At 39.8% G+C, this 23,435-nt stretch overlaps 2 protein-coding genes across 5 annotated transcripts in view; both read left to right on the top strand.

Moving 5' to 3' along the window:
- The window catches only part of TMTC4 (transmembrane O-mannosyltransferase targeting cadherins 4), a 56,561-nt gene extending 39,811 nt beyond the window's left edge, over positions 1-16,750 (top strand). For 2 of the 3 annotated variants that reach the window (XM_042867753.1, XM_042867752.1), the window contains 7 exons: positions 4,316-4,395; positions 4,566-4,673; positions 4,818-4,959; positions 5,652-5,766; positions 6,267-6,379; positions 12,138-12,207; positions 12,724-16,750. In XM_042867753.1, coding sequence (XP_042723687.1) covers positions 4,316-4,395; positions 4,566-4,673; positions 4,818-4,959; positions 5,652-5,766; positions 6,267-6,379; positions 12,138-12,207; positions 12,724-12,875 — 780 coding nt within the window. In that variant the 3' untranslated portion in view covers positions 12,876-16,750. The remainder of the gene's footprint in view (positions 1-4,315; positions 4,396-4,565; positions 4,674-4,817; positions 4,960-5,651; positions 5,767-6,266; positions 6,380-12,137; positions 12,208-12,723) is intronic. The other variant, XR_006178202.1, reaches the window with a different exon arrangement.
- A 779-nt stretch (positions 16,751-17,529) lies between these two features.
- GGACT (gamma-glutamylamine cyclotransferase) overlaps positions 17,530-23,435 on the top strand; it is a 30,111-nt gene continuing 24,205 nt past the window's right edge. Inside the window, exon 1 of one of the 2 annotated variants that reach the window (XM_042866365.1) lies at positions 17,530-17,582. Coding sequence is in view for 1 of the 2 variants with exons in the window: in XM_042866364.1 (XP_042722298.1) it covers positions 18,125-18,146 (22 nt within the window). In the remaining variant the exon portion in view is untranslated. Of the gene's footprint in view, positions 17,583-17,845; positions 18,147-23,435 lie in introns of those variants that run through there. The other variant, XM_042866364.1, reaches the window with a different exon arrangement.

The raw sequence follows: 23,435 nt of genomic DNA, 5'->3' as shown, positions 1-23,435 counted from the left end.
GGCCTGCCTTAGGAGGAGGGGTTGGACTTGGTGATCTCCAGAGGTCCCTTCAGCCCCTACAATTCTGTAATTCTGTAGCTTTGTTCCTGATGCTTCATGCAAACTGTTTTTATCAGGGGGACAAGTTTGTCAAAGACAATCTATTCTCATACTGAAAATAAACAACAGATTTTTTTTTAAGGCTATTTTCTCTATTTTTTTAAAAAGCCTTGTAAAACTTCTTTGCATCAGGACACGATTGATGGCCTTTTAAGGTTTTATGAAGCAGATCTAGAGAGAACTTCCTTTAGATATTGAGAATTCTATGTTGGATATTAAAAGGGGTTTATCTTTTGAAAAGGATACCTTAAATGCTGTCAGTTATATTTTTAGAGGTTAACTGGTGTTTTGTTGCATGGATAACGTCTTAGATGTCATAATATGAGTATATGAGTATATGTGCTTTGTATATGAGTGTAGTAATGCAGAAGAACCCTTAGAAGATACTAGCTGCACAAACAAAGAGATCAAAAAAAAAAGAAAGAAAGCATTGTTTTATTTAGAAAACATAATTTCCGTAGCAGAGGAAAGAGAAGAGTGTTTGATGGAAGAAAAGCTAGCATTGAACAGAAGCATCTGTGTGTTTCTGTACAAATTTTGACATCTGTGAGCTGCTTCCATCCTTTTCAGCAAATGTTCATATTTGTTGAAAAGGTGATTATAAGCAGTGAGGAAGAGAGAATAAAATAGTTGATAATCAGTGCTCCAGCTGAGCACTACATGTATTTCCTAGATGATACTGCATTTCAATTTCTTCCTGTACTGGTTTGAGGCAGGAAATAGGGCAGGGATGGAACAAGAAATTAGTTTGATATTAATGATGATTCTGTACAGGGAAAATGGGTTCTTTTCTTTCTTTTTTTCTATCTCATTTTAATGTGTATGCACATTTAAACACTTGAGTAAGTGTAAGTAAGAGTTCAAGCATCATGTGTGTCTAACAATAATACACAGTGCTTTTATTTTCTTATAATGACATCTTAGACCCATTGAGGTATTAAGGGCAGACAAACACAGAGCACAGTGCTAGGCCATGATGCCACGCTTATGTTAACTTCAAACATGGCTGTCTGTTGAAATCACGTCACTTTTCTCATGGGGCATTTTTAGTATATCACTCTTTCTTAATGGTCCTTGCTGCAGAGAATGCCGTGTTGTTATGCATCTCTGAGAAATGTTCATTTTAGAGCTATTACTGTAATGTAATTACCTGTTTAAGTTTGATAAAGGAGCAAGTGGGCATAATGTGTCATTTTCAGTTAATGTCTATCTTTAGTGCTCGTTTAGTAATGAAATGGTATGTCTGTTCTTAAATGTTTCATCAGGAAAGGAAAATCCTCTCCCAGGTTGGCATGGGTGGTATCTGTTAAAGCCAATGAACCATGTCTCTGGAGATTAAATTTAAAGCATCGTACTGACCTGCCACTTGTGGGTATGTGGGAAGTGTCCCTGTGTTGTATAGATAGGAATTGTAGGAGAGATCAGAGAGAACTACAGCTCTGTGCTTAGCAGAGGGCATGCAGGTTGTTTGTAAACCTGGTTGAGGTGAGTAGGGCAAAAGGCTGATCTTGACATCTCTAATTCCCAGGGAAGTGAGAGACGTGACCGTATAACTAGAATAACCTGCACCCTTCCAATGGTTCTGTATGCTTAAAAACAATTCCTGATTCTGTTCTTAAGATAAAGATTTTATTGCATGTTTATCACCTGCAAATTTACTTTGAAGCTGTTTTGTTGTTGGAAGTTTATGGTGGTCTGAGGGTTTCCTTTGGTTTGCTTACTGTAATTTTTCTTCTCTTACTTTCTTCTTTGTCAGCATATAGAGTGGAGCTAAGGTTACAATTTCTCCTGAAGGGAGCTGGGAAACATGTACAACAAGGAACTCTTAATATTCTGGAAAACTGTTGAAACATTGTTCCTTTTACACAGAAACACTATCTGAGGATAGAAGAAATCATGGAGAGAAAAAAAAAAAAAAAACAGATTGTTTTAATAAGCAGTAGTTTATTTAAATAGCTTTGTTATCTGTTTTAATACTGTAATAGATCATCCTAATTCAGTTCACAAAACGTGCACTTAATGTTTCGTTTGACGTTCTGACTTGAAAGAATTGATATCTTTTGGCTTTCTGCAAGCTAAATAATCCTATTTACATGAGAAGAATATGCTTTTTGCTGCTCTTTTAGATAGAAATGGACTACAGGGAGTTCTGCACTGTAAGAAACTGAGGCAAAAATAGAGTCTGAAAGTGAAATGCTGACTGACTCCTAACACAAGACAACTGAAACATATGTTTCTAAGACTGAGTGGGTGGTGTACACAGTTGTTTTTTTTCTCATATGCTCTGTCTTCCATCTTTAATCAAATTCCTTCTTGCACTAGTGCTTATGATGTCTTCAAAATGAGCAGCGTGAAGAAAAAGACATTTGTAAAACTTTAGAGAAAGAAACTGAATCTGGTTAGCATAGCCTTAGTTGGCTTCCTTTATTTCTTTCTGTTTTGCTAAAAGTTATCTTTTATCTGGAAGTGCAGCAAAGTTTAATAACCTAAATATCTCTGAATAGATTTTGAATCTGTAAACTTCACTGCATGTATAATCAAAGCCATCCAGTTTCCTAAGAATGCTGTTATAATGTGCTGAAAAATTTCTTGAAGAGATGCAAATAACACTCAGTCCTGGGCAACATCTTTAGGGTGTATTATTTTACTTTAATGGCCCTTTGAAAGCTATGCTATTTTTTTTTTATCACAGTGAATTGACTTTTATAAATGTCTGTGCCTTGATATAAACGCCCCATCCTTTTGCTTGTTAGAAGTAGACCTTGTCATATTTTTTCTGAATGTATGAAGGAAACGTCTGAATATTTTATTTTTTTTTCCTTGGAAGCTGTGCTAGAACTGCTTTTATGAGTTGCTGAATCTGTGTGCTGTTTTATATCTTACAGCCCGAGGAGCTGCTTCTGTGAATGCTTAGTAAGCCTCACAGCATTTTTACTATCTTTAAAACCAATGAAACTACTTTTTCACTTATTTTAGAAAGCATGAAATATGATTTTAACTTGATTTGTTGGTGGCATGGTACTGTATAGTTGCAGTCATGTAGAAATAGTATTCAGCAACAAAATGCTGTAACGATTGAGTTCAAACATAACTGTGTGTGCTGGATCAGCGGGACCCAGGTGTTGTGCCAAACACAGTGAGAATTTAAACTTTGGACACATGAGACAGAAATCCTTTTCTGAATGTTTAGGGTGAATTAGAGCTACCTAAATTTATTACAAACCTATCATTATGTATTTCAATCAAAATAATTTCTGCATAGTGTTCTTCAAAGAGATTTAAATAAGATTTTTGTGGTGTGGAAATAATGATATTGTATAAGTTTGTTTTAGATGTGGTATATACATTTTGATTTCAAATAGTAAGGCAATTTAAAGCATGAATTCTGATCGAGTTGCAGAGAAATCTATTTTCAGCAGTTAGTGTCCACAATACTTTTATTTCTAAACTTGAGTATTCCTTTGACCAGGTAATGTAGTTTTCTGGCAGTAGACTTAAAATAGGATTTGAAATGAATATCCTGAAATTCCTATCGAATCCTTATCATAAATCCAAATCATAGGGATTTGCTCTGTAGTTATCCCGAAACTCTAGACCTTTCCCTTATTTTCAACTGCATATAACAGGAAGGGTCTCCAACATGCTGTCAAGGTTGGTTTGTTTGTTTGTTTCAGAAATGCTGTTTGGTATGTGTTGTTAAAGTGAAACAAAAATAGTTGGGTCTTTTGAGTGGTGAGAAATGGTTGTTATTCAGTTTATATCAAATTTCTCTTGGCTTACAGTGAGGTAAAAGCGAAGTTTAATCAACGCTTAGTGTTGTAGTTTATCTTCTACTGTGGTGGATTTGAATGAGTCAGAATTATTCATCTGACAAATAATAGAAATGGAGGGTAAGAGGTCTCCATATCAAGAGTCTTATGGACAGTGTGCTGAGCTTATTTACAAGATCAGGAAGTGAATAATCTTTCTTAACTAGCTAGACCAGGTAAGCCAATTTATTTATTCCTAAGATTTTGGTTTTTTACAGCTTTCATTCCATATATTGTCCAATCTGGAGAATCCACCTACCACAAAAAATCAGCAGTTATCGACATAAGTACTGACTGTATCTGTTTGGATCTGTATTTATTTGTACCTATTAATAATTTTTAGCAACACAAATCCATAAAATATGTGACTCTACAGCATCTGCTAAAATGTTCATCTGTGTTTTCAGGTACACTACAACGTTGGCAAAAACCTGGCTGACAAAGGAAATCAAAGTGCTGCAATCAAATACTACAGAGAAGCTGTAAGGTATTAAAAATTTGCTGTTTTATTGAACTACCCTGAGATTGCTTTAATGTTTAACCAGGAGAAAATGCTTTGGTATTCATTTTCATGCTCTGCAGAGATGAAGGGCTAACAATTTGCATACGGAAATGTGTCTCATACATAATAATAATCTCTTCAATTTTAAATTTTAGGCTGAACCCTAAATACGTACATGCCATGAACAACCTTGGAAATATTCTGAAGGAAAGAAATGAACTCCAAGAAGCAGAAGAGTTGCTGTCCTTAGCTGTACAAATACAGTATGTTTAGAACAATGCTAACCAGTGTTTTTCACTGGCTAAGCAGAAATGGCATACAATGGGGTCTTCTGTTCTAGACACTCAATTATCATCACTCCCTCTTTTTTGTTTCTTTTTTTTTTTTTTTTTTTCCAATTTATGCAGACCTGATTTTGCTGCTGCATGGATGAATCTGGGAATAGTACAGAACAGCTTAAGAAGGTTTGAAGAGGCAGAGCAAAGCTACTGGACAGCAATTAAACACAGAAAAAAGTACCCAGATTGTTACTACAATTTAGGGCGGTTGGTAAGTATTTTTGAATACACGATCACTATTAGAGTGGTTTGAATAAATGATCAGTATTAGCATGGTTTGCGTGTGCATATAATTCTGCAGTATTTTTAAATGCTTATAGTTATTCTAGTTTATTTGTTGTGTACTTCAGAGTGATTTCCTATTTTCAGTGCTTTACTATAATTCCATGTCAGATTTGGTAATGCTACTTTTCCTTATAGGGAGGTCTAAACAAATATGTAGATTGTGATCTCTTTTTTTTAAGAGATAATTTTAATAATTTCTCAATATTAGACTGTTTTACATAGATGCAGTTTGTTTTGTATTTCAACAGATTGTTAGGCAGTAGAACCACACAAAAAATAAAAAAGCTTAGATTCCTGGAAATATTTATATTAAATGTTTACTTGTTCTCTTGTATGGAGTTCTAAACTACATGCTGGTTTTCATCCCCTTCCTAGTGGTACAAACATAATTGAGAGCAAGCCTGGCTATCAGAGAAAGAGCAGCGTGGAACTGTGATGTTAATATATACCAGTCTGTCTTCTATACTACTCTAGTGCTCTTTTTACGTTTCTTATTTTTGTTTATAAGAGCAAGCTCTGCTAGAATGATATGAGAAGGGCTAATAACTATTTAGTACCTTTAGTCCATAATAGGAAAGTAAATCAGGGTGAAATTACTGGAGTTTTCTTTCTTTTTAGTATGCGGATTTGAATCGCCATGTAGATGCATTGAATGCTTGGAGGAATGCTACAGTTCTGAAACCAGAGCATAGTTTGGCTTGGAACAATATGATTATATTGCTTGATAACACAGGTATATGCCCATTTGAATATTTTAATGAATAATTCAGTGTCTTGCTAAACTCAGAGCTTGATCTGTATTTACCCAAAAGGAGTTCGACTTCTTCTGCAGCTATCAAGCTACTCTTCATAAATATTAGAATACCATCTAACTCACTGGTTATAGAGCATAATTTAAAATCCAGCCCATAAACTTGATCCTTGAATTTCTGATCCTTGTTTGAGATGCCATCAGTGTGCAGGCATGTGTGTATTATAGACCAAACTTCAGAAGTTTGGAACCTGTGTTTTTGTCCTTTTTAAAGTGTCATTTGTTCAAAACAAAATGGAGGTTTTCTGTTATTTCCTTCTATAGGACTTTGCATTTCTTTTTGTTGTGTCTGAGATACCTGGTTTTCTTTAAAAATGCATGTAATCAGCTATTCACAAAATACGTGTGCTTACAGCATGAAAAGTAGCTAGTAAGGCTGTGCTAAAAGATGCTTTCTCTTTTTCCACTGTGTGGGCTCCCAGGCAATCTAGCTCAAGCAGAGGCAGTTGGAAGAGAGGCCCTGGAGTTAATACCTAATGATCATTCCCTTATGTTTTCTCTGGCAAATGTACTGGGGAAATCACAGAAATATAAGGTAGGTAACTAGATCTTTCTCTGTTTTGTTTTTGTTGTGGTTTTTTTTTTTCTGTTTCTGTAGAAACTAAGGAGGTCATTGTGGACTGTGGGCTTAAATAATTAGGATTCAACACCCATTTCTGTCACAGAATTATGATGTGATTCTGGCCTAAATTCATCCGACCTTATTTTTGATGCCGGTGTTTGGAACTTTGTTGCCCTAAACTGCATAACTGGTCAGTGATGAGAAATGGGCTCTTAAGCACACTAGAGGGCATTTATATTCCTTTTCTGTCTATGGAGAAAAACCCTCTGCCTAACGGCTTTGGTACAGGGTCTAAAATTAGATGTGAAATACTTGCCCTTGTGCTCTTTGTATGTAAAGGAAAGCAATATTTACCATTACTTGATATGAATTCTAACCTCTTTACCTCAGAAACTAAAATGAAAGTCTTCTAAAATGAAGATACTACAGATTCTCTAATCCTGGATTGAAGATAGGATACCTGGATAATCCCAGAATATTATGAGAAATTCATACACTTTCTCTTGGATACAATTGGCCAGCTAAGCAGTGGTACTTCAACATTAACTACTCATATTTACGAGTAGTGAATGTAATGCAGCTGGGGACAGAACTATTTTCCTAAAGAAAGTGTATGAGCATCTGAAGACTACATCACGTATAGCTAATATATTCATTTGCTTTAATGGACTCTGTAGGCACTAATGTATGTAAGCAATAACAAGATTTTGGTAGTCCTGAGGAAAAAAAGATGTCATTTGCTGAACCATGAGTTTTGGGGGTTTTGATGGCTTTTTGATACATTGTGATGTTAATAGTGCAGAAGGAACAGCTTCGGTGTAAGAGAAGAAAGATTTTATGATGTTAAGCTTCTTAGAATGTTTTATTTTTTATTTTTTTTCACCAATTACTGTGTCTGAATTCCACAGTTGTATTCAGCTGTAGAGTGGTGACTTGTCCACTTGTGAAGCCAAGGCCTGTGACAGCCCAACACTTTTGTTTATGTTGATGGTGCTGTTATACATCACATGACTGTTGCTCTAGACTGGCTGTTTCATTTTTTGTATATTCTATTATTCCTCTCTTTCTACCTTGAAGCTGTCATAAAATATGTTTTCAGGTTACTTTAACTATGTTCTTGAAGAATACAAATTAACACCCAGAATGTATAAGGAGTAACATTATGGAGGAGTTAATTGCTAGTATTACTTAGATGAATCACGAGTGTGAAAGAACGGAGGATTGTACAGTTATTTAACGAGGGTAATATGCAGCCTGACAGAATAAAAAATGTTTATAATGAAGTAAGCAGAAAAAATATGTGGAAAACTTGCTAGGAAACATTCTTTGGGTGTAGAAGAAACAAGTTTGCCTTAGAAAATTAAAAAGGAGGTAATGCTGTCCAGTTCTGAGAGGTCATTATGCTGCAGGGGAATGCATTGGGCAACGTGGGAATAGTTGTAGAGGAAAATAAAGCTCTCAAGCCAGAATCCTGAATAAAGCAAAAGAGCCTAGGAAGGAAATCAGAGAGCCAGTGAGAGTTTTAATATTTCACTAGGGAGCAGTAGGTTTGTGTAGAGCAAATGATAAAGCCTAACCTGAGGTTGATTGGTTATAACAGGAAGAGCAAATTAAGGGAATTGGAAAGTGGACTTAGTTAGAAAAGGAGATAATGACAGCAGCAGCTGTATTTTGCATGGCCTGGAAAAAGGAGATAGAGCATGTTTGTTTGTTTTTTAAGTGGGAGAAAAAATGTTGATTAAAAAAAAGTATGGGAAATTGATTTCTTGCCCACCCCCTCAACATGTAAAAACAGAGAGAAAGGGATGGTTCTTTAAGGATATTTATTGAGTTGGGAGGAGTGAGGAAGACGTGGGATAGAGGCTGTCAAGGTGATGGAGGTAACTGGCACAGGGCTGCCTGGCTGCATCTGTTCTGTTGTATAACCTCAAGCATTTCATTTATTTGCTTTTTATGTTTCTGTGTAAAAGCTGATGCTACACTGGCTCTGTCGCCATAAAATAAGATTTGTTTTGGGGTGGGTTTTGTTCTTTTGACGTTTTATTTATGGTTGGGTGGTTGGTTTTGGGTAGTTATTTTAAAAGGCACTGAGTCAAAAAGATTTTATTATGTTATCAGAGATTCCCTTCAAATAATTTGGATGTTTTCCTTTGGTTTTAAGTGCATTTTGATTTTCAGCAGGAGATGAATTTCCCAAGCAACCCCCAAAAAGTCCTCCAACCCTTTAAGATTTGTTTGTATCTATTAATGAATGATTTATTATTCCAGAAACAAAAGCGCATAAAAGATTACCTGTTGTGGAGTTGTTGTGTTTTGTTGTTGGTTTTTGTTTGTTTGTTTGTTTGTTTGTTTTTAATTAACATCTGTTATACCAGTATAGACTTCTCACTTAAATACTTGTTCTTGTTGCAACGGACAAAGAATTAAGCTATCTTTTAGTTCTTTGAAAATATATATGCTGTGTTTTTGTTATGTATACATCCACATTTTTTTCTGTAAGAAGTACAACAAATTAGAAACATTCAGCATTTTTTTCTTATATTTGAAATGAAGCCAGACTACAGCTCTGTACTGTGGGCTTGGCAGCAGATGGAATGCAGTGTGGTTTCCCGAAGCCTTCACTATATGCAGCGTGCAAGGTTTCCTGACAACGCTTAATTTAAAGATTTGGCAAGACAGAGTAATTTGAAGTATCACCGGATGTACTGGAATGTATATTTACTCTATACATCCGCAATAATATGAAAGTGATTCACCTTCAATAGTCTTTAATGAGACAGTATGCTTCTACTAACTGCTGAGCAAAGCAGTGGCAATGAAAATGTTTTCAGTGTGTGGTTGAAGATGTATGGTAATGAGAGTCAGCTCTGATCGTGTATTTCAATGTATTTTCTTGGAACACATTGCACATATTGCCCTATCTTATTTCAGCAGTGAAAACAGTAAGCCTTATCTACTTCTCCTTTGTGTAGATGACAACATTTAGCCATAAAAGTGAATTAACTGGACAGCACATCTTTCAGACCGTTGTTACTCTGCTTGATGAAGAAAGCAGAGATTTACTTATTTACTTAACTGAAATACTAGAATTTGCAGTGGAAAAAATTACAAGCTGTAGGATTTCTGACTACTACACGCTTTCAAGAGCCATTCTGTTGTTGATGTATAGGTTTGTGTGGCTATATGTAAAAAGATTATCTTGCAGCACCACAGGATCTGCCAGAGGTTTGAGTACTGGGATATTTCTCAGGTGACTCAGTTAGAATCATAGGACAATTTTTTCACACAGAGGGTGGTGATGCACTAGAACAGGTTGCCCAGGGATGTTGTGGGTGCCCCATCCCTGGAGGCATTAGAAGTCAGGTCAGGCTGGATGGATGTGGCTCTGGGCAGCCTGGTCTAATGGTTGGCAGCCCTGCACCATAGCAGGTTGGGTTGAAACTAGATAATCGTTTTTGTCCTTTTCACCCAGGCCATTCTATGATTCTGTGATTAACAATTTTGAATGGAAGGGACATCTAGAGTCATCCAGTCCAATCCCTGACCAAACTAGGGACAGTGGCCAGTTGAGTCTTGAATATCTTTAAAACCTCTCCAGGCAACACCTTCCAGTGCTTGACCACCTTCATGGTTAAAAAACAAACATACAAACAGAAAAGGTGTTTCCTTTTATCTAAATGAAATTTCACATAAATTTCCTTTGTCTCTTGTCCTGTTGTGAGAATAGCCTGGCTCCATTTCTTGTGCGTTCTCTGCCCAGGTAGTTGTAGATAGCAATAAGGTCTCCCATTCATCTTCTCTTCTGAACGGTGGAGGGAGCCAGAGGAGATACTGAGTCCTGCACCTGGGAGGAACAAATCCAAGCATCAGTACGTGCTGTGGGCCACCCAGCTAAAAAGAAGTTCTGCAGAAAAGGAGAGGGGGATCCTGGTGGATACCAAGTTGAGCATGGAGCAAGCAGAGTGTCCTTGTGGCAAAGAAGGCTGAGAATGTCCTGAGTTGCATTAGGCAAAGTATTGCTAGCAAGTCAAGGGAGGTGATCCTTTCCCACTGTTCAATACTGGGAGGCCACACCTGAGTACTGTGCCGAGTTCTGGACTAACCAATACAAGGGGGACGTGAACATGGTGGAGAGAGTTTGACAGAAGTCCATGAAGATGATTAAGGGACTGGAGCATCTCTAATTTAAGGAAAGACTAGGAGATGGAACTGCTCAACCCAGAGGAGAGGGGACTCAGAGGAGATCTCATCAGTATCTACAAATACTCAAAGGGAGGGTGCACAGAGGATGGAGCCAGGCTCTTTTTAGTGGTGCCCAGTGCCAGAAGAACATGCAAGGATCATAAGCTGGAGGACAGGAGGTTCCCTCTGAGCACTAGGCAGTGCTTGCCTGCTGTATGGGTGACAAGAGAACTGGCACAGGTTGCCCACAGAGGCAGTGCAGTCTCCTCCTTGGAGATCTCCAAAAGCCATCTGCCTGGGGACTTGGGGACCCTGCTCTGAGTGGTGCTGGTGGAACAGGGGTTGGGCCACAGGGACCAAACCAACTGCAGAGATCGCATGATTCCTGCCATTCTATTTCTCCATTCAGTCCAGATCTGAGTGATAGCCTTCCCTCCCAGTGTACTGACCACTTCCTTCAATTAGGTGCTGCTTCTGAAAAGTTTCTGATAATGCACTATCATTATCACCCAAATCATTAACAAAGTATTAAAACATTGTGAGTCTCAGAGGCCAATATATCTTGGCACTGTAATAGTCAGCATATGAGGATGCTAGAGCAGCTGCTTATGCCTGGGAAAAGCAATGCCAAAACTTGCACATACCTTAGGCAAGTTTGTGCCTTAAGGCAGAAGACTACTTACTACATGGAGGAAATTTTGTCTCTAGATGTTTTGCACTGAAAATAAATGAGCAACTTTCCCTAAAAGAGCATAGCACAGAATCTATGTGAAATTGTGTCTTCTGAAAATATCTAAACTTGCATGTGAGTAAATACAGATTGAGGGGTGTCTTTCTAAACTTCTTCAGGAAATATGTTCTGTGTCTATATCAGCAGTTAGTATGGTAAAGCAAAAATGTTGAATTGTGAAATTAATGTAGCAAAAGTTGCACCTCTGAATATTTGGTGAGAGTTCAGCTTTTCTAAGAAGTACTCAGACATCAACAGTTCTAAGAGCTCACATACTGCATCTTGGTATATGGAGAAAATAGCTTGCAAGAAACGTGAAGAATGCTTCACTTGGTTTGATTTTTAAATGACAGACACTCAGTTATTCTTCATTAAGAACCATCTTGAAACATCTGTTTGAAAGAGTTTTACTGGAATGCTTGCATTTTAAATGGTAAAAAATTGTGTTAAAGGGGAAGATGTCTAAAAGCAGTTTTCTTAGATACTGTACTATATTATGCTTGCCTTAACTGAAACTTGAGCAAGTGATGTAATTAAACCACTTTTACAGACTTCACTAATGCTAAATAGCTCCCAGTTAAAATAATGTGAAGCTGCAAAATCTTGGCACATATTTGTGCCATTGTTACTTTTCTTTCCAGAGGCTACAGCCATTTTAACTACAGGATTATGCAAGCTTAGATTATACATATTGTGGAATCACATAGATATAGTTGGTGTTTGAGATCTCCTTCAATTACAATTTTGAGTATATTTTGCTTTATTTTACATACTGCAAGTGTTGACTGCTCTGTTGACTTGTTCTTCTAAATTATTCAGGAATCTGAAGCTTTGTTCCTCAAGGCAATTAAAGCCAATCCAAATGCTGCCAGTTATCATGGTAATTTAGGTAAGAGATTTTCTAACTCTCCTCAGCTGTATTGTTTGTTTGCTTCATATTCATGGTGGTGTAAAAGAAAAAGCAATCTTTCGAGCCTTCTTCCTGCTGAGCAGATGCTATTTGACTTCCTGGTAAAACTGCCAGCCAGTGAAGAACAGGGCACTAACCCAGAGAAGCTGTCACATGATAAGACAGATCAAGAGGGCTTCACAATCCAGCCCAGAGGTAGCTGCACTTCAGTGGCTGCAAATTGGTTCGTTTATGCTATGCTTATAACCCACAATGGAGCTCACCAGATAAGAGCTGCCATTTGTGGCTATAGCATAATTCATTCCATCAGTCCCATTCCAGTTCTGCTCCCAGGCTTTGCTCCTGCATTTGGCAACAGAACAAGCAGCTACTGTGCCACCAGCCAGTGAGAGACCCTCACTGGAAACAAATGCTTTAATGTTGTTTTCCAAGTCACTGGCAAGACTGCACATTATTCAACAATATTGCTAATGAAATCCCTTATTGATGTTCCAGCTGTGCTTTATCATCGCTGGGGAAATCTTGACTTAGCAAAGAAGCACTATGAAGTCTCTCTGAAGCTTGATCCTATGGCACCTGGGACCAAGGAAAACTACAATCTCTTAAGAAGAAAACTGGAGCAATTGCAAAGGAAAGGCGGTGCCTGATATTTCTTTTCAGGTTGTCCATGCATGCCCTTTACTATTAGTGTTACGTGGTTACTCCTGACCATGTAAAGGATTCAGTCATCGTTTCTCAAAAAGAACAACACCAGCAGTGCACACTTGGATGTCCAGTTATGCCCTCCTGCAGATTCTAACATTTCAGCTGGAGTTTGGAGATCTTTTTATTTTACTCTTGAACTGCATTTTGAAGTTCCTTAGAACACTTTTGTAGGTATACGAAGGCAATGCAGATGGAATTTCACAGCTGTGAAAAAAATAGCAATATTTGCTTTCACTTGCAATTTGATATCTTCATCTGACTTTTTTAGTAGCAGGATGAATATCAGAAGGCAGATTTATTTCTGAAAGCGTTTCTGGAAAAAGTGCAATTTCCTGCTTAAATACTGATCATTTCTAGTATGAAGAATATCTGTCCACTTCAGTTTTATTACTGCTTTCTACTGCTAGTCCTACAGAGCCAGTAGAAGAATGGATTCTATCTGGCAGTCTAATCTTGTAATTTGAGTTATGCCTTGTTTCTTGTTTCTGGCTCCACCCTTTGAACTGCAGGATTTGTACAGGTGAAAATGTGCACCATAAAAGGTTTGTGAGCCACCAAGCTGCTGAGATACGCTCAAGTGGAGGAAATACTCCTGGATTTAAGACAAGATTTTAGCAAGCAGCAAATGGAAAAGAAAGAAGTGTCAGATGTCAGAGGAGCAAGCTAGAGTTTCTGTTCTTCAGGTAACCTCATCTAGTGTAGACAGGTTGGGCCACAAGTCAGAATTCCTTTAGCTCTTGCAGCAAGTCAGTGGTCTAAATACAGTATCGCATCCACGGGAGCTGATTCTCGTTGTCTGAGGCACTGCAGTGCTTTTTGATTGAGGACGTAACACCTTCTAGCTCCTACATTGTTGGTAAGAAAGAGAATTTCTGTGGGCAGACAATCTGACCTTGACTGATAAGGTATTAAGTGGAAGGAACTGTGATAAACCTTTGTCTAACCGTGGCTGCTGAGTTTGCTGAAATCAGTTAAGTAAGCGTAGCTGTTAATGTGTAAACTGATCACGTTGATGCGGGGTGATTCAGAGAGGGGCACCAATTGATACAGTGTCATTTTTCAACTTGCTGTGATGTGTTTAAACTCTGGCTGTCCAGAGTTGTATTTTCTTTTGCTAGTATTTATATTCCTGCTTCAGGGAATGATCTCATGTCTATTTTCTTATTTGTTTGCTTGTTTTTTCAGATTGGATGACTTCTATTGGATGTGAAAACTGAGGAACTTAGGCTCTTTTTTGTATTTTGTTATTCTTTCTTTTTATCCCTGTAGGAAGACATTGATTAATGTAGTATTTGCAGCTTTCCTAATTAGTGCAATGGTTATTCAACCACACACAACTCATCTGCAAGTGTGTGGAACCATTTAAAATGTTGGGGAAATGCCTGCCACAGGACAGGCTGTCGCATGAACTTGTCATCTGACTACCATGTAAACATTCTACATCTAGACTGTGTCTTGAACCTGCAGTAGGCTAACTTTTGAAAATGACAGTTGATTCAAGAACCAGTGTGTCTGCAGAGCTCACTAAGCATCCTCCAACAAAGTTAGTCTGGGCACCATAAGTAGTGCAGCTGCTTCAGTGTAATATTCTTTCCTGAGTAACTACAAATCTAGCCAGCAAGGCTGTGGCAGTGATACTGCACAAATTTGGCTTTGAATGAATTAATATGCCTGCATTGCACATGCACAAATCTTATATTTGCCACGCTGATTTTAGCTGAAGTACCAGAGGCATGCATTTGTATTAATGCAGTGCTCCTCTCCTGCTACCATACTCTGTTTCTCAGCAAGACTAATTTATTCATGTAGGATACCAACTTTGGTGCATTGTTTTCATTTCTTCTGGTTTTGCACCAGTATGGCTTCCCATCTTCTGACAACCAGTATAGTTCAGTCTTTACAGTTGAGCTTTCATATCTGAAATGTGCTGAAATAGATAAACCCTTCAGTACAGACTTCTAAGGCTTTCCATGCAGCTTAGCATGCGTTGGATATAGAGACTTCAGTCATAAGGTATTAAAGGGTTGGGATCTGGCTAGATCCCAAAACTAGCAGAAAATAGATGTTTAATATAATCAAGTCTTTTCTGTATATTTGGAATATGACATTGAGTTTAAATTATTATTCTCATCATGAAGTTCATATGTATAGTTGTCCCTGTTGCCTACTGGGTTAGCTTTACAGAAATCCGGTAGATCGATATTATATATGGGGTCTGAATTCTCTGTGGCTCATTACAAACCAAAGTTGTTGCAGAAATTCCTGTGTAGAAATCACTTTGTTCTACTCGAGTCCTATATGGAAGAGGCATGCTAACAAATTGAACACTTTGTTGGCACTTGAAAATGGTGTTTACTCTTCAATACAGACAGTGTGATTTATTCTTGATTAGTTTTCTGGGAACCTATTGTATTATTATGTGTGGGACTATTTGTTTTATATCATTTTTTTTAGTGCTGTATAAGTTCATTGTGATTACTTGTATGAGAGTAGTAACGATACTCTTATGAGTGAGCATAATGTTGAAGCATACTTTGGGTTTGAAAGAAGCAAACTGTTTTTGTTGTTGTTGTTTTATTTTCAGAATTATTTTGAGAGAGAAACAGTTATAATGTTAGCTTTCTTCTTATTTTCTCATACCTCATAACAGGCTCCTGGAATGGTGCAGAACACATACTATGGAAGAGAGAAAGGTTTAGAAAAAAGTGGGTTTGAATGTAGCTGTTGTTACAGTCTGTATTTCCAGCATGCTGGATTTTTTTCTCCATGTTGCCTTTCCACCATTGACAATTATGGAAGACTAATGTTTCCTTCGTATCAGCTGACATTAAATCAAGAAACATGGATATTCTTAGTTTTTCCAAAGCTTGCTTGTTCAAATACAGTTCTGAAGACATACTCAATGATTCAATGCACAAATGGCTACTACGCATTACAGCCTATTTTCACCAAAAACTTCCAAGAGAATTCCATAATTTTGTTTCTCTTGTGTTTAGTACAATGTCGTGTACATGAAGTTTCCTCTTATTTAATTCATACTTAGGTTTTAGAGATTTGGGTTGTGTGTGTATGAGCACTCAGAAATAAAAATCTTCAATACTTCTGAATGGTTTGCTACAAATATTGGGCTCTGTTAATTGCAATTTCCACCACGTTTTAGACATCTGTATCTGAGCTGTTCATTCTAGTTTTTCTGTAATAGGAATAAAACAGGTAATATGAAATATGGTTCATCTCTTAAAGAAAAGGATGTGAGGCATCGTGTATTTGAAACAGATATTCCTCACTACCTTCAAAGGGTTACTAAGATTATCTGCTCATATATATTAAGAAAACCTCTGCCTCTTTCGGGTGGATTAATCTGGTCTTCTCTTCCACCATCCTTTGCACAAAGAATATTAAAAGACTGGCTTTGGGGCAAACTGGCAGGTATTTGCCTTGAGAGTCAGTTATAGCGACTGGATGAGGGAATGGGATAATACAAATTAGAAGAGTTTTGGTCTCTGCAGACAGTTAAACTTAAGAGATAGATAAAGCATCTGAATGACAAATCTCTCTCTACGCAGTGCATTGGGGTTCAGTTCTATCTATGGTTAGCTTGTCTGTGATCACAATAAATGATAACAACTTACTGTTAAATTGACTTCTTGTCGTTGTTCACTGTTTTATAAGCAATTTAAAGCAACTGTAAATTTACAAAAATGAGATTTCCTTAAATTGAAGTTGCTATTTCAAGCTGCAACTGTTAGAATGTCAAATGTGATAGTGTAGCCCGTGTATGTTTGGGGTTTTTTTACATTAAATATGTTAAAATTTTTTCTGGTTCTTCCTTGTATTTTTCATTTCATTTGGGCCTAGCTGTGTTTTTATACCTGTTATTACATGTAGATTCTCACGCAATTCCTGACTCAGCCCTTTCACTAGGTAGCGCTTCTCTTTTCACAGCTTGTCACAGAATGTCCTGTGTTGAAAAGGACCACAATGATCATCCAGTTTCAACCCCCTGCTTTCTGCAGGGTCACCAACCAGCAGACCAGGCTGCCCAGAGCCACATCCAGCCTGGCCTTGAATGCCTCCAGGGATGGGGATCCACAGCCTCCTTGGGCAACCTGTTCCAGTGTGTCATCACCCTCTGTGTGAAAAACTTCCTCCTAATATCTAACCTAAACCTCCCCTGTCTCAGTTTAAGACCATTCCCCCTTGTCCTATCACTATCCACCCTCATAAACAGCCCTTCCCCTCCTGTTCATACGCTCCCTTTAAGTACTGGAAGGCCATCATGAGATCTACCCAGAGCTTTCTCTTCTCCAAGCTAAACAAGCCCAATTCCCTCAGCCTTTCCTCACAGGAGAGGTGCTCCAGCCCTCTGATCATCATAGTGGCCCTCCTCTGGACCCGCTCCGCTGTCCCAAAAGCTCTGCAGCGATATTTCCTTCCTTCAGCCGATTCCCCCGATCGGAAACATCCGCCTCCTCGGAGAGGCTGCCAGTTTTGCCCGGTCCCTCACGGGCTTCCCCGGACGCCCCGCCCAGCCCGGCCGGCCCCGCCCCGCCGCCTATTCCCCCGGGAGCCGCCGCGGGCCGGGCAGAAGGACGCGGCCGCAGCCGGAAGCGGAGGCGCCGAGCGGCGGCGGAGGGCAGAGCTTGCGGGTGAGTGCGGTGGCCGGCGGGGGGCGCGCTAGCACCGCCTTCTCGGTCACGTGACCCAGCGAGCCTCCGCCGTCCTTGCTGCGGCGGGGATTGGGCGAGGCGGTCACCACTGCGCCCGTTGAGCTGAGGCGCTGCGAGCGTGGCTCCGGAGAGATTTCCGAGCCGCCGGCTGTTGGTTCCGGGTCCGGAGCGGTGTCACGGCGACCGCGGCAGCCGGTGACGGGCGGCGGGTCCGCCAGGCCGCCCTCTGCCGGCGCCGCGTGGTCTTTAGCCTGTAAGATGGCCCCTGAGTGCGTCCCGGCGTGCCGCTCCCGAGCTGCGGGAGAGCTGCGTGCGGCATCGGGTCCTCGGAGCGCTGAGTGAGCGCTGAGGTGACCCCGGCTGGGCCTGATGACGGGGTTATGGAAAGTGGGTTAGCAGGAAAAACACCTCGTTTAAAGGGAGAACAAAAAGGAAATTGCGTGCGTGCCCCTGTGGCGGCTGACAGCAGCGTCCTAACAGGATAGCGCCTCAGATCAGTGGTGCTGCCAGCCTTGCTTGGGATGGGATTTATTTTCTGTCTCGGTAAGCCTCTCAGGTGTTTCATTTAACTCTTGTTTTTTGCTTCCTTTTCTTTTTTCGAGATATGTAAGCCTTGCGCTCCCAACTTGAGGTTCCTTTAGCTGCGTCTGAGTTAACTACAATTAACTTCTTCATTTTTAGGCTTCGGGGCTTCTTCATTTGTTCATTGCTTTTTTTCTGCTATGCTCTAAGAATGCCAGTGTGTCTCCTTGTAGAGCCTGACTTAGAGACAGCAGTTTATCTCCAGAACCCAGCTGCCCAAAGAGTGGACTTCAGTTCGTATTCCCTCCAAGTTAGTGTTTAAGCAGTGAGTCACCTGCAAAAGCAATTTCCTGGCAAATAAAATTAAGCCATTAAGAAAGGTTTTTACATTTAACACATCTGAATGGGCTTATTACAGACTTTCTTCCCCACTTCCCATGAGAAATCCCTTAGAAATCTATGTTGTGTCTCCATGGTCTCTGTATCCTCAGCTAACGCTGATCTGCTCTCTTTGCCTCTGAGGTCCAGGTCATGTGAAAACGAGCATGTCTTGTTAGCTAAGTGTGTTACAGCGTTCTGTCTGCCATCAGTAAGTGACACAGAACAAGCGTCACTCAACCTGAGTTGTCAAGATGTTAAAGTACCTGACTTTCAGTACGCTGCCTGTGTTTTACAATCTGCATGCTATTGCTGACAAATACTAAGTAGTTACTGTGGGCAGTACCTCGTTGTGCTTGAATTTTTGCTGGCTGTTTGCTACTCACTTTTCAAGTTACTGTGATGTTTTGCATTGTAGAGTCATGGAAACCTTAAGAGTTGGAAGGGACCTCTGAGTGACACCTAGTCCCCCTCCCCTGCAATAAGCAGGGACACCACAGCTAGATCAGGTTGCCCAGGGTGTGATCCAGCCTTGCCTTGAAAGTCTCCAGGGACAGGGCATCCACCACATTTCTGGGCAACCTGTTCCAGTGCCTCAACACCCTCACTGTAAATGTAACCTAAATCTACCCTCCCTGGGTTGGAAGCCATTTCCCCTTGTTCTGTCAGCACAGACCCTGCTAAAGAGTCTGTCCACTTCTTTCCTGCATCTCCCCCTTAGATACTGAATATCACTGATATTCATCTTTGCAAAAAAGATGGCATCTTTGTAAACAGGTTTGGTTCTTTTCATGGGTTTAAGACCGCTGGAGTATGAAACAAGGCTTTGCTCCATCAAAGAAGAGCATGTGTCACAAATTCAATACCCATTATCATCTGTTCCTTTCAATTTTTCTTTCAGTGATTTCTTTATGTGCGAGCAGAGTCAGGGTAGAAAAATACTGTTTAGAATACTTGATTTTATTCTTTAGAAAGGATCATCGTGTCAGCTCATGGTTTCCTTAGCTGATTTCTGACGTGGAAAGCTAAGTGCCACCTGAGAGCCCGGGGCAGAGGCCTGTTTTGGCATCCAGCGCCCTGCTGTCTCTCCTACCTATTGTTCGCTGAGCACAGCCTCTTTACTTGAAGCAGTGTCACCAGGCCTGGGCACGAGTCTTGCTCTGAGCAGGAGGCTGGTTCCTTCCAACCAGTGTCCCTCTGAGCTGCCTGTGTGTTTGCTTGAGTCCCAGTAGCAGCCCAACTATTTATTTCAAAAGGTTGTATTTCTCAGAAGGGCTTGCATCTGCCTGCTGATAGAACCATAATCTTTTTCTCTTCTGCCTCTGCTGGTTGTGTTTGCTTGTTCTTATGGAACTTTGGGGAGGTGAGAGGTTACATCCTGATAAATGTTGTAAATTTGTGAGGGTAGGTACAGTCACAGGTGCAGTCCTGAGGGTGTACTGGAGTGAAATAAGTGAGTAATAAATTTCAGGATTATGTTGTAGCATTCACCTTTTGGTACTGACTCTGATACATTTTTGCTCTCTGATGGATTACCCAAAATATTTTTCTGTATAAACAGCATAAACAGTTAAGTTACTCTTTGTAGCAAAAAAAAAAAAAAAAGCATCTCTTTTCACTGTGGTTTGTATGTTCTTTCTTTTTTGGAGCAATGAACTTTTTTTTTTTCCTTATTCATGTCCTCTTGTATACTTCTCGTGCTCTAAAAGAAAATGCTTTTTAAGCTCAAATCTGGTCAAGTAGTTTTCATAACTGTCATGCATTAGGTAGAATTGAATGTGAAGTTTGTGCGACACTTTAAGTGGTATGAACTTCTTGAGCAGAGAACACTTGCCATAAGAAGCATTTTCTGTATGGACATATTCTATCTTTTTTGCATCTTGTAAAGCTAAATTAACAGGTTAAATATTAAACAGGTAACAACAAGGGACAGAGTAAATGTATAAAGGTAGTAATGTCATTGAGTTTGCAGATGTAATGCCTTCATATTCTCTCTCCCTCTTTCTGTTAGAATGTTGAAAGCAGTAGTAAATGCTTAAATCAAGTGTGTGGCTATTTTGAGTTTTCTGTTCTTTTTCATTCCAAAAATGTAATTACATTTTATGGACCATGTCAAACGGCTCTCTTCCTCACTTCCAAAAACCAATTAACACTGAAGAAGGACATTCTATTGATTTACCATTACAGTGTTTTTCAAGAATGCCCTTTACATTAAGATTTTGGCTCTTTTCATTTCTTTGAGTTTGTCAGTTATTTGCATTTTACATCTTGGGAAAAGCCTATTGAGTATTGTTGTCACTTCTGATTTCTCTCTCTTATTCTCTTTGGGATTACCTGTACAACCATCTCTTTCTCCAGTGTTTGACTGTAATTGCTTAGGACTTTTACTAACAGCTGAAGTTACCGTTGTATTACTGCCATTCTGACAGAAGTCCTTGGCCAAGTGGAATTCTTTTTTCTCATCCTTTTTCCTAAAGCACTGCTTTTTCTACTGTTACCTGTACATTTACTCTGTAACTGTGAGGGATGTCATTCCAAGCACACCAGACTTCAGCTGTGGGGCATTTTCTGCATTAGCACAGTTGCAATTTTGAACATACACGTCATAAAATAATACCAGAGTGATTGTACATCCTTTTGCTGTCTTTCCCCCTACTCATTCTATCTGGCCTGATATAGTCCCACTACCTTTACCACAGTGTAATTCAGGCTGAGAGGGACCTCAGGAGTCTCTCATGCAACCTCGTGTTCAAAGCAGATCATATGTATGAGCAGGTTGTTCAGGGCCATACCTGGTATGTCTCAGAAACCTGCAGGGATAGGAACTAGGAAGTTTGCTCCAATGCTTGGCTGTCTTCATCATTAAAATCCTTTTCCGTGAGTCAAGACAGAGCCTGTCCTGTTTCAGTTTATGTTTGTTGCTTGTCAAACTCCCTTCTTATGGAAAATCATCTCAGAGGTGTGGGAAGACTACTGCTGGGTCATCCAAGAGTCATCTCTTTGCAAGCTGAACAAATGCAGTTTCCTAAGCCTCTTTTCACAAGTCAGGATCTCCTGCCCGTTGTTGTCTTGGTGACTCTCCCTTGAGCTCACTGTAGTTTGTCAGTATCTTCCTTCTACCCAAAAACTGGTTGTGATATTGTATATATGATCTAATGAGTGTTGAGTAGAGGGAGATAACCCACTCCCTCTGCCTACTGTGGGTGCTCCCATTGTTACAATGCAGGATGCTTGCCACCTTTCTAGCTTCCTTTGTCCAGGAGGGTATATTCATGAGTCTTGAGGTAGGGATGGATAAGATATGTAGCGATGTGTCAGAGAATCTAGTCACACTGCTTATCTACACCCGGTGGTCTGCTTTTCACAGAATCACAGAATTGTAGGGCCTGGAAGCTACCTGTAGAGATTATCAAGTCCAACCCCCTTGCCACAGCAGGCTCCCTAAACCAGGTTGCACAGGTAGGTGTCCAGGTGGGTCTTGAATGTCTTCAGAGAAGGAGACTCCACAACCCCCCGGGCAGCCTGTTCCAGTGCTCCATCACCCTGAAAGTAAAGAAGTTTTTACACATATTTGTGCGGTACTTTCTGTTTCAGTTTGTGTCTGCTTCCCCTTGTCCTATCACCACCCATTGCTGAAAAGAGCTTGACCTTGTCCCTTTACCCACACCTTAGATACGTATGAACATTGATCAGATCCCCTCTCAGTCTTCTTTTCTCAAGGCTGAACAGACCCAGGTTTCTCAGCTTTTCTTCGTCAGAATCATCTTTGTGGCCCTCTGCTGGACTCTTTACAGGAAATCCCTGTGTTTTTGGTGTTTTGTTTTTTTTTTTTGTACTGGGGAGCCCAGAACTGAACAGAGTAGTCCAAGTGAGGCCTTGCCAGGGCAGAGTAGAGGAAGATCACCTCCCTCGACCTGCTTGCCACGCTCTTTTTAATGCACCCCAGGATGCCATTGGCCCTCTTGGCCACAAGGGCACACTGCTGGCTCACTGCCAACCTGTTGTCCACCAGGACACCCAGGTCCCTCTTTGCAGAGCTCCTCTCCAGCAGCTCATCCCCCAACCTGTACCGGTGCATGCAGTTATTTTTCTCTAGGTGTAAGACTGTACACTTACACTTTCCTCTCTTGTATTTCTCCAAATCCCTTGTATCAGCTTGTACCTCTGCTGCAGCCATCTGCGTCACAGGGACTGGTTGTCTACATGTCTAGTGAAATGTGTCACCTGTCAGGTTTTGCCTTCTGTTAGGCAGACCAGTTTGTGTACAGTACTTCAATTACATAACCAGGTTTTATTGTTTCTACCGACGCACAGTTTACACAGTGCTGCTAGAAGGCTGATATTTTCAAGTATATAGGTTGAGTAGTTCAGCCATTCAGTTGCTGAAGAGGTTTTATTTTTTGATTGTGTCCTTCATGAAGTCTGCTGGTGATGAAGGCTTATGTTCGTTTTATGAACTATTTAAAAGATTGAAGCTTGTTTTTAGCTGATTTTTTTCCTCATCTGTGGTTTTGGTTGATAACATGCAATAGGTAGAAGCCTGAAGCAACTGCCTCCATTTGGTTTTATTAGTATTTGGGATTTCAGTGTATCTGAAAGTCAAAAACTGGAAGATGGAGTATAGAAGCAAATTATGCAGGAGGGACTGAGTACCATACCATTCTGACAGGTAGTATATTTGCTTAATTATCTACTAATTCATTTAAAGCATGAATTTCATTTGTAGCTGATGGTGAGGGATTCAGCTCATGTCTCTTCACGTCTGCTGGTAAAGTCTAAGTGGCCAGCCAAGGTTCCCAACTTTGAAAAATGTAGCCAGGTGCAATGAGTACTGCTCTGTGGTTCATAAGAACTTTTTAATAAAATTATTTCTGAGTTCCTTTAAATGGAACCCAAGGGTTTCTTGTAGACAAAGAAATTTAGTATTAAAAT

The sequence above is a fragment of the Lagopus leucura genome, unplaced genomic scaffold (genome assembly GCF_019238085.1).
Source record: "Lagopus leucura isolate 7727_CA_CO unplaced genomic scaffold, USGS_WTPT01 Super-Scaffold_100001, whole genome shotgun sequence".
NCBI classification, from domain to species: Eukaryota; Metazoa; Chordata; class Aves; order Galliformes; family Phasianidae; genus Lagopus; species Lagopus leucura.
This window is presented reverse-complemented; position numbering and strand designations above follow the sequence as displayed.